Raw genomic sequence first — 10,429 nt, forward strand, 5'->3', positions numbered from 1 at the left:
CCCGTAAGAAAATATGGAATAAGAATTGCAATAAGAACAAAGACAAGTGTAATTGACCCATCAAAAAAACAAAACCCCATGTAGAGTGAGAGAAAGCAGTGCTATGGCACCACTACACTGTGTTTGTTTCTGCACATAAAATAAAAATAAAAAATAAAAAATTAATTTTTGTATTAATTTATAAAATAATTTATAATTTTTTTTATAAAAAATGGAAGTAATTGAAAACTCGTCAAGCAAAAACATAAACACAAACACAGACAGAGTACTCAATTATTTCTGTCCATTCCTTCTTCCCATATTGTTCCTGTGTGTTTTGTTTTGAACTTGTTGAAGATGCCGCGGCCAGGGCCAAGGCCATACGAGTGTGTGAGAAGAGCTTGGCACAGCGAGCGTCACCAACCCATTAGAGGTTCTATCATTCAACAGATTTTCAGGTTCTTACTTGATCTTTTTCCTTCTTATTCATCTTGGTTTTCACTCTTCTACATTCTGATTGCACACCATCTGTTTGATTAGGGTTGTCACTGAAGCTCACACTTCTGTTACTAAGAAAAACAAGGAATGGCAAGAGAAACTTCCTGTTGTTGTTCTCAAAGCTGAAGAAATCATGTACTCTAAAGCTAATTCCGAGGTTATTGTTTTTTTTGTTTTTTAATTTTTTTCAGATATTTTTGTTTGGGTTGTAATGTGGTTTTTTGTTTTGTTTTTGTATAAACCCTTTTGTTGATTTTTCTTGATTTGGCTTCTTAGGCTGAGTATTTGAACCCTGATACACTATGGGACCGTCTTAATGATGCTGTTAACACTATTATACGGAGAGATGAGACTACTGAAACTGGAGACCTTTTGCCCCCATGTGTTGAAGGTATACAATTTTTTCATTTTTCTCTGGATCCACTTCTAAGGGTTTGTGTAAAAATCATATTTTTATGTCTCATTTAGTGGTTTTAAGCTGTTAGTGATGTGTTTTTGTTTTCATTTCTGATTTTCTGGGTTCATTTTCTTGTGTTGGTTGGTTGATCAGCTGCACTTAATCTGGGTTGCAAACCTGTTAGAACTTCGAGAAGTGATCGGCATAATAACCCTAGGACATACCTTGGTCCAAGACCTCAACAGCCTCAACAGCCTACTTCAGGGTCCCCTAAACCTGTTGTTGGAAATCCGTTAAACTATGGAAAAGTGACAACTTCTGCGCTTGCGCAGAATCCTGTAGCGGATTCGAACCAGCAAGGCAATCGTAATAATAATCTGAGTGGTTCTGGTAATTATCCTTACAGTTTCCCATCTGGTCATCACCAGCCATTGACAATGGAAGCTAAGCCCTCGTTGAACATGGGTTCGGTTTACCCTTTGTACTATGGTAGTGAAGTCAGAGAGCCTCAAGTAAGGAGAACAGCATGTGATAATACCTCTTCCGACACGATCTTTGTTGGCAGACCGGTCATTGCTCCGGTACCCGAGCCTTCTGGAATTGGTCTTTTGGAAAATTCCTCCTATGGTAGATTTCAACATGTTGCTAACAGGATGGTACAAGAACCGGCTTTAGTCACTCAGGAGTCACAGGGCAGGGAATGTGATTTGTCTTTGAGGTTGGGTCAGTGTCTTCAAACTTCTTCGAGCGGCAAAAGTAGTTCAGTATTTGAAATAGATGGTGTTGGCTTAGGTCTTTCTCATGATGGAAACAAGTACAATCATCAGTCATTGCAGAGAAATAGAGAAGTATTTCTTTATCCTAGAGGACCACCCGGTTATGGTACAATTGACTCCAATTCTAGAGGCAATGTAGAGGGTGAAGATCAGAACTTAGAGGCAATGTTTCGGAAGCGCAAAGCACCGTTAGCTAACAATGAGGAGGATGGGCAATTTTGCCGGCATTTAGGTGTCCCATCCAATCGTTTTACTGGTAGGCCAGGTTCGTAGATAGTCTTTCTTGTTGTGTCATCTATGCTTTTGAAATTCAAGATGATCCAAAATGTTGTTGAATTCTCTGATGTAGACTCTCTTCATGTGTAGCTCTGCTTGTGAAAAAATTTAGAAGCCGGTGTTGAGTTACTAGTTGCATTGCTGCAAATGTTAACTGTATATAAAAATCTTAGCTTGCTTTCTTTGATTTCTGCTTTAGGTCTTGTTAGATTAAAATAGTAAGGAGTCTCCATGAACAATCATATTCTCTTCCCTTCTGAAGATTAAAGAATCGTCCTACTTTAACTTTGATGCATGACAAAGACATGAATATCTTGTGTATATTGTTATGCATTCTATCTGCACAAAGCCTGATTCATTGTCGCCGAGACTCGTTAGCTGAAATTTCAATTTCTGTCAACATCAGCTTCCTGACTAATTATGTTGTCTTTAGGAAGGTGTGTTTTTCTTTAGCAAGAGATTGGTCACAAAAACAACAGGCTAGTGAGTGGTGACATTCTCTATAGCACCAACACCTCTGGAAAAAACCGTGTCAGTGTCTGCACCGACACTTGTGATTTCGTTCAAATTTATTAATTTTTTAAAGTTATTACCGGTGTCGGTGTGTCAGCGTCGTGTCCCGTGTCCGTGTTTGTGTCCATGTCTATGCTTCACAAGTGACAAAAATTAAAATTACTTGACATAATAGGCTTTAGCTGTGCACAGCTTATAATCTGAACCATAATTTTAAAATCAGAAATAGGAAGCAAGGAAATAAATCAAGTAAGAAAACATAAGAATATTGTGTAATGGTGATTTTTAATGATATCTAAGGTGACCTCAAAATGGTAGAGGGATGGTTTGTTGCTCTGATTTTTTGCTACATATATTAGCTGGAAATGTAGGGATTGGGGCCTGACCAATCTCAAATAAGTTTATCCAACTTTTTTAACAGATGAAATGAGAAATTCCTAGGTGGCATTATAGCCTACCATAGACACAACCCATTCAACACTAAACATCAAAACATGTAATGCTGTGTAGATCATGTGAGAAATATAATGTCTTTACACATGTCTTATATAATTGAACATCCTAACAAAGAATTTTTCTACATCTTATTATAAAACAAATGCCATTTTCCTTGATCAAAACACATTTTATTACAAAATGAGTGTCATTTTCATTTTGTCAATGTCATGTGACAACAGCAATTCAATTCTTAGGCTCCTTTTTGGTGAGCCATTATTTGATACAAAGCCATAGTGTGCTGGTAAACGAGGGTGTCATTATTAGTCACTCTCAGAAACAGAGCATTTATCAAAATCATAGGTCCCAGTGGGTAACGGGTGGTGGGGGTAAAGGCTTAGGGCCAGTCACGGTGGGTTGTTTATATAATGAAATGTGGCAACGGCCAATATATACTCCATCCGTCCCCCACCAAGAATTAATTCCCCTTTCTTTTACATCAGCAATTGATAAATTACACTGAAAATGACACTCATTTTTTGATATTTTTTTAATATAGGCTGTTAAATGTAGACAATATTTGGTTTTGGATCGTAGTCACAAGTTGTATCTTGCCCTGACCTGACTCCACAAATTATTGTTCTCCCTTGATATACACGGATCTTACAGTTTCAACGTATTTTAGTCCTGGACTGATTCAAAACGTTTATAAGTGGATACAATATCACATATTACATAAATAAATGTATATTGTACACACTTAAAAATAAATAATTTTATTAGTTTAAATTGGTTATAAGCGATTTTATATATTCTAATGTTCTCTTAGGCTTTGTTTGCGAGTTTGGAAGGGAGGATTTTGAAAAATAGGATGAATTTGGTGAAAAGAATAAAAAAATTTTGGGTAGAGTTTTAGAGGGTTTGATTTTATTCATAACACAAAAAATCTCATAAAATGATGGAACTCAAATTATATTGAAGGGTTTAGGAGGGCTTACATAAATTTTTTAAATATCTTTTAGGTTGTTATAGTATTCTGAAAATTAAAAATATAATAATGATAATGACTTTTTTATCATTCTAAATAAAATCATTTTTTCAAAACAAGAGAAGGATTGAGTGCAAAGAATCGAAAGATTTTAGTTGGGAGGGTTTGCTTTTATTCATAACACAAAAAATCCTCTAATTTAGATAAACTCAAAATTTGTATTAAATGAGGGTTTTTGAGAGCTTACATAAATTTTTCAAATATTTTTATGTTGTTCTAGTATTGTGAAAATTAAAAATATAATAATAATAATAAACACTCTTTTATAATTCTATACAAAATTATTTTTTTTAAAAATGTCAAATATTTTTTATATTTTTTTTAAAAATTCGTTTTCTAAAGCCTCCCCCTTCACTCCGAACTCCTTAACAAAGTCTTAGTTGATAAGTGTTAAGTGTTTTTGAAGTATTTAAAGTGTTGTCGATTATCACGAGGGTGTAACAGTTACAGGCATAAAAAAGGATCAAATAAGCTACAAAAAAGCACTTTTGGAGTTGTTGTAATTGATTACGCATTCACAGTAGTAACCAGTTACACTTGATGAAATTTTTTAGTTTTGTGTCAGCTGTAACCTGTTACAGGTTTGTGTTAACCGGTTACAACCCTGGGATTTTGATTTTTTGACTTTTGACTTGATGCTTTTGTATCCTAATTGTCGTATTAATACCATGATGATTTATAATGTATAATGAATGAAATCATAATTCTCATCCTTAATTATCTCTCCCTCTCTCTAGCTCTCTCCCCTCTCTTAGTATCTCTTTCTCCACACAATCAAACCCTCTATTGTTTACTAATCTTGTGATTGAATGTTTCAACATATGGCATAAAGAGCCTGGTTCTGGTCCACAAACATATAGTGTGTAACAATGAATTCTGTCTCCAATGATAAAGTCCCTACAAACCTACCAACCTTTGATGTGGAGAATTACGACAAATGCACAATGAGCAACATTTAAGGAAAAAAAAGAAGAAAGATTGCATAGCGCTGTTTTTGATCCATCAATGTGTGGATGATGACAACTTTGAGAAAGTTGAATTTTGCTAATCGACAAAGCAAGCGTGAGAAATCTTGAAAAATGCACATGCAGGGGCTAATAAGACAAATGCAGTGAGGTTACAAACTCACAAGCGTCAATTTGAATTTATTCAAATGGAGGAAAAATGAGACAACCAACAATTACGTGACACAAATTACGCTATTGGTGAACCAAATCAAGTCGTGTGGAGAAACCATTTATGAGTAGAATGTTGTTTAGAAGATCTTGCATTCTTTGACGACGAGATTTGACAACGTTGTAGTGGCGATTGAAGAGTCGAATGATATTGCGACGTTGAGCAAAGATGAGCTTCAAAGCTCTCTTGAATCTCATGAGCAAATGATGGAGGAGAGAAATAACGACAATGCAAAAGCAGAGATCGCTTTGCAAGCTCGGTTCAATGAGAAGAACAAGAAGTCGAAAGGAAAATGACTCACGAAGAGTAAATGGGATTTTCATAATTTTGGTGGAAAAGAGTCTCGAAATTCAAAGAATTCGACTTGTCAAAAGGGTGAGAGCAGCTGCAACAAAAATAGTGGTCAAGGTTACTTTAGAGGTGGAAGAGGAAAGATTGACATAAGCAAGAAATAATGCTACAATTGTCAAAAGTTTGGTCACTTTGCAAGAGATTGCAACGCGAACAAGAATGAATCTCTATAAGAATAAGTAAGGTTACAAGATAAGAGGTTGATGAAGAGAGTACACTCTTGGCCATGATCACGAAAGGTGAATGCGGTAAAATCAGCAGTTTCGGGAATGTTGCAAAAATGTATGCAGAAGAAAACATTATGGTGACTGTATTTACCTTGAAATTCGGTAGACAAGCGTTAGTCTTCCAAAACGAAAGTTTTTGATTACTCACAGGATCGACTAGATTGATCCTAGGACATGTGCTTTTATTTTAGACTATGTTCTTTGAAACTAAGAACACTTCGACATCATTCATAATTTTAAATATTGTTGTCTTAATCTAAGTTAATCTTAAAGTAACCTTGCGAAACTTTGTAAAGAAATGAAGTAAAAGCAATTGAAAGTAAATTGTAAGAAGTGAATAAATTCTGGAAAATGTAAATTGCAAACTGAATAAAGATGGTGTTTACACGTACATTTTTCAAGGAACTCTGTCTCAATAACGCATATACTTTGAGTTTATATGAAATTTTGTACAAATGACTGAACACACAAATTCTTAACATTAAGACCCCTATATATAATAAATCAAAATAACCGTCTTCAACGACCTTTCTCCTATAACATGACATGTTTCGCTCAACATGTCTTTCTTTTACCCTGAAGCTCCACGCGCCTTCTGTTGAAATTGGATAAGGACGAAATTCAGTTATTCCTTTATTCAAATTCAAACCTTTGTCGAAGTCCATATACTATTACGTCGAACTCATCTAAACTTAGAAAATTTTTCTAAGTCATATCCAACATATCCCTCTTGTGCAGAGGTGGCTTCAGCTGGACTTCTTCAATAAACCTTTCTCGTCGAAAAGCTCATAATATCTCCAAAGATATCTTCTCCTCATTATTAAGATAACATAGCATCGAAAACTTCCGCTAACAAATTGCCTTCCAAAAATGTCATTTTCGACATACTGAAGAAAATGTAATTTTTTGAACGTTCATTCTACGCAAACTTTTCAGCTCTAATAACGTCATAATCATTATGACACTTTTGTAAAACATCTCTTCAGACTTCACGTGCGAATCTTTTCTCAATCATGATACTCCTAGTTCCTAGGAGATCGTGGGTAGCTATAATTGCCACCGTCTCATCACACATTCTCCAATCAACACGCGTCCCACTCACAAGTCCACTATCACTATTGAAGTAGAACCGTTCCCATTTTTAGCCTATAAATAGCTCTCTCAAACCATTTCAAACATTTCTTCCCTTTCTAGACTTTCTGCAAGCTCAATTTCCTTTTCCTTCATCTTCTTCATTGTTTCAAAAACTTCTTTTAAGCAACCTTTCTTTGCAACAATGACGTATTCCACCACTGCTAGGAAGGATTCAAATAAGAACCAAGATAACAAGAAATCTTCTGCTCTCCCTTTTGTCAACAATCTTCTAGGACCTCAAGTTGTTGGTAATCAACAAAATATGCCTGAACTGTTCACTGAAGAACAAAGGAGATTCTACCAATCCAGGTATTATTCCTTATTTCTATTGCTGCTAAAACCTATGCCATACTATAGGATGGGATCAATGATGTTTTGATCATGAGGAGGGATGGTGGACCTTCCTTGATCAAAGATGTATTGTACATTCCTGAAATTAAATTTAATCTTTTAAGCATTGGATAATTGCTTGAGAAATGTTACAAGATTCGAATGGAAGGCAAGACGTTGCACGTTATTGATGGAAACGGGGTTTTGGTCCTTAAAGCTCCTATGGATGCCAATAGAAATTTTAAGATAGAGTTGAAGGTTATGGAGCATAGGTGTCTTGCTACAATGACAAGTCGACAAGAGTGGTTGTGGCAATACCGTCTTGGTCATCTCAATTTTCGAGATCCCAATGCATCTTAAAAGAACAGAATGGTAACCGGGTTGCCATTCATTGTGAGGAGTGTATGCAAACGAAGCAACACAAGGGTAAATTCAGCAAGGATGTAAGTTGTAGAACCAAGCATCACCTTGAAGTGTTTTTGAAGTATTTCAAGTGATGTAACCGGTTAACACGGGGGTGTAACTGATTAGAGGCATAAAAAAGGGTCAAATAAGCTGCCGAAAAGCACTTCTGGAGTTGCTGTAATCGGTTACACCTGATGGTATTTTTCAGTTTTGTGTCAATTGTAACCAGTTATAGAGTTGTGTTAACCGGTTACAACCTCGAGTTTTTGACTTTTCTAGCTTTTGACTTAATGCTTTTGTATCCAAATTATTGGATAAATACCATGATGATATGTTTGTAATGTAGAATGAAATCATAATTCTCTCTCTCTCTCTCTCTCTCTCTCTCTCTCTCTCTCCACACACTCAAATACTCTATTGTTTATCAATCTTATGATTGAATGTTCTAACAATAAGAGGTTAAACTATTGCCTATATAGTCAAATGCGAGATGGTCAAAAATTTTGTAGATTCGCTAAAGTCTATGATATGTATGATGTAGTTCCACACTCATAATGATGTCTTCTATTAAATACCATGTTTGAAAACATCATATCCTTGTCAATCTTTTTGTTAAAAAATCGCAAGATTTTATTAACTTTAAGAAATTTTGAATTCATATAGCTATGACTACTTTATGTGCTCTTGATAATATTTACAACTATCATCAAACCATAATCATTTTGTCATTTTATTACATTGTATCATCTACAAAATATTTTTTATATTTTTGATGTTTTTTTCAAACTATCACCATGAGACTTATGTCATGTCATTTTTTCATATCCACAATTTTATATCATTTACTACTAGAAACTTTGCCTTTAGAGACAAAAAAGCTTTAAAATCGATCATTATATATTATAGCAGTTGATTAAGCGATTATCATTTTCGGTTAAAAAATTGCTAGTCGCTAACCTTTCCTGACGAAATTAGCGTCTGAATTTGAGAATGCATTAGCGATTCAATGCATTGAATCTGTGACCGATTCAACGATGGATATTGTGATCATTCCTACCTAATAGTTTTCCATCATTCTGACCTATCAATTGCGATTGAAACTGTTACTAAAACAATTGGTTTATTATTAATGCAATCACTAAATCGATCTCTAATATTTTGATTTTGTTTACGATAATCAAAATATTTTTTTAATATCTCTTAAAATATTTCGTATGAATAATTTTTTTAAATCATTAAACATACCAATCTATAATATAAGAAAATAAGTGGCTCTGGTTTTTACAAAATTACCCATCTTTACTTTTTGTACACCTATTAAAATTATTGGTTTTTTGGTCTATCCACACAATTGTCCATTATATCTTAATATTTTATTCAACTATATTATAACTTATTTTCACCATTCTTTCTCTCTCTCTTCACCTTTTTAGTTTTCTACCTTAATCTCTCTATACTCCATTTACTCTTTAAAAAAAATGGTATTTATGATCCACAAAATTTTAATAAAAAATAATATAAGGGAAAAAATTATTATTGATCTAAATATTTTTGTATACAAAAATTTACTATTCATTCAGATATTTTTGTAAATGATACCTAAACATAAATAATATTTGTATCAGAAAAATCTATTATTGATCTAAATATTTTTATATAAGAAAAATATTATTTATGATTAAAAAAAATTTATTCAAAAATGGTATACAGGAAAAAATCTATTATTGATCTAAATATTTTTTATCCGAAAATTTACTATTCACTCAAATATTTTTATAAATGATATCTAAAAAAAATAATATTTGTATACGGAAAAAATTTATTATTGATCTAAATATTTTTATATACGGAAAATCATATTTATGATCCAAAAAATTTTATTCAAAAATGGTATACGGGAAAAAAAATCTATTATTGATCTAAATATTTTTATATACGAAAATTTACTATTTATATAGATATTTTTGTAAACATTACCTAAACATAAATAATATTTGTATACGGGAAAAATCTATAATTGATCTAAATATTTTTCTATATGAAAAATGGTGTTTATGATCCCAAAAAGTTTAATTCAAAAATGATATGCGGGAAAGAATTTATTATTGATCTAAATATTTTTATATACGAACATTTACTATTGATCCAGATATATTTATAAATAATACCTAAACATAAATAATATTGTATACGGGAAAAAATCTAAAATTGACCTAAATATTTTTCTATATGAAAAATAGTATTTATGATCCAAAAAAATATAATTCAAAAATGGTATACGGGAAAAAATCTATTAATGATCTAAATATTTTTATATACAAAAATTTACTATTGATCCAGATATATTTATAAACGATACCTAAATATAAATAATATTGTATACGGGAAAAAATCTATAATTGACCTAAATATTTTTCTATATGAAAAATAGTATTTATGATCCAAAAAAATTTAATTCAAAAATGGTATACGGGAAAAAATCTATTAATGATCTAAATATTTTTATATACAAAAATTTACTATTGATCCAGATATTTTTATAAACGATACCTAAACATAAATAATATTGTATACGGGAAAAAATCTATAATTGACCTAAATATTTTTCTATATGAAAAATAGTATTTATGATCCAAAAAAATTTAATTCAAAAATGGTATACGGGAAAAAATCTATTAATGATCTAAATATTTTTATATACAAAAAATTTACTATTGATTCAGATATTTTAGTAAACGATACCTAAACATAAATAATATTTGTCTACGGGAATTTTTTATTCATTAATCTAAATATTTTTCTATATGAAAAATGGTACTTATGATCCAAAAAATTTAATTAAAAAATGGTATACGGGAAAAAGTCTATTATTGATTTAAATATT

The 10,429-nt window shown here is 32.3% G+C and overlaps 1 protein-coding gene across 1 annotated transcript; it reads left to right on the forward strand.

Annotated features, from left to right (window-relative positions):
- The first annotated feature begins 206 nt into the window (after positions 1 to 206).
- Positions 207 to 2,117, forward strand: LOC131633472 (uncharacterized). The gene is made up of 4 exons (XM_058904188.1): positions 207 to 437; positions 520 to 634; positions 754 to 868; positions 1,028 to 2,117. The coding sequence occupies exons 1-4, from the start codon at positions 337 to 339 to the stop codon at positions 1,921 to 1,923; spliced, it is 1,227 nt and encodes a 408-aa protein (XP_058760171.1). The 5' UTR covers positions 207 to 336; the 3' UTR covers positions 1,924 to 2,117.
- Positions 2,118 to 10,429: the final 8,312 nt, after the last annotated feature.

Source organism: Vicia villosa, linkage group LG1 (assembly GCF_029867415.1).
Source record: "Vicia villosa cultivar HV-30 ecotype Madison, WI linkage group LG1, Vvil1.0, whole genome shotgun sequence".
Lineage (NCBI taxonomy): Eukaryota > Viridiplantae > Streptophyta > Magnoliopsida > Fabales > Fabaceae > Vicia > Vicia villosa.

Coding starts and splice junctions, on each gene's coding strand:
- LOC131633472 (XM_058904188.1), top strand. CDS start 337: ATGCCGCGGCCAGGGCCAAGGCCATACGAGTGTGTGAGAAGAGCTTGG. Junction 438..519: donor ATCATTCAACAGATTTTCAG/GTTCTTACTTGA, acceptor CTGTTTGATTAG/GGTTGTCACTGAAGCTCACA. Junction 869..1,027: donor TTTGCCCCCATGTGTTGAAG/GTATACAATTTT, acceptor TTGGTTGATCAG/CTGCACTTAATCTGGGTTGC.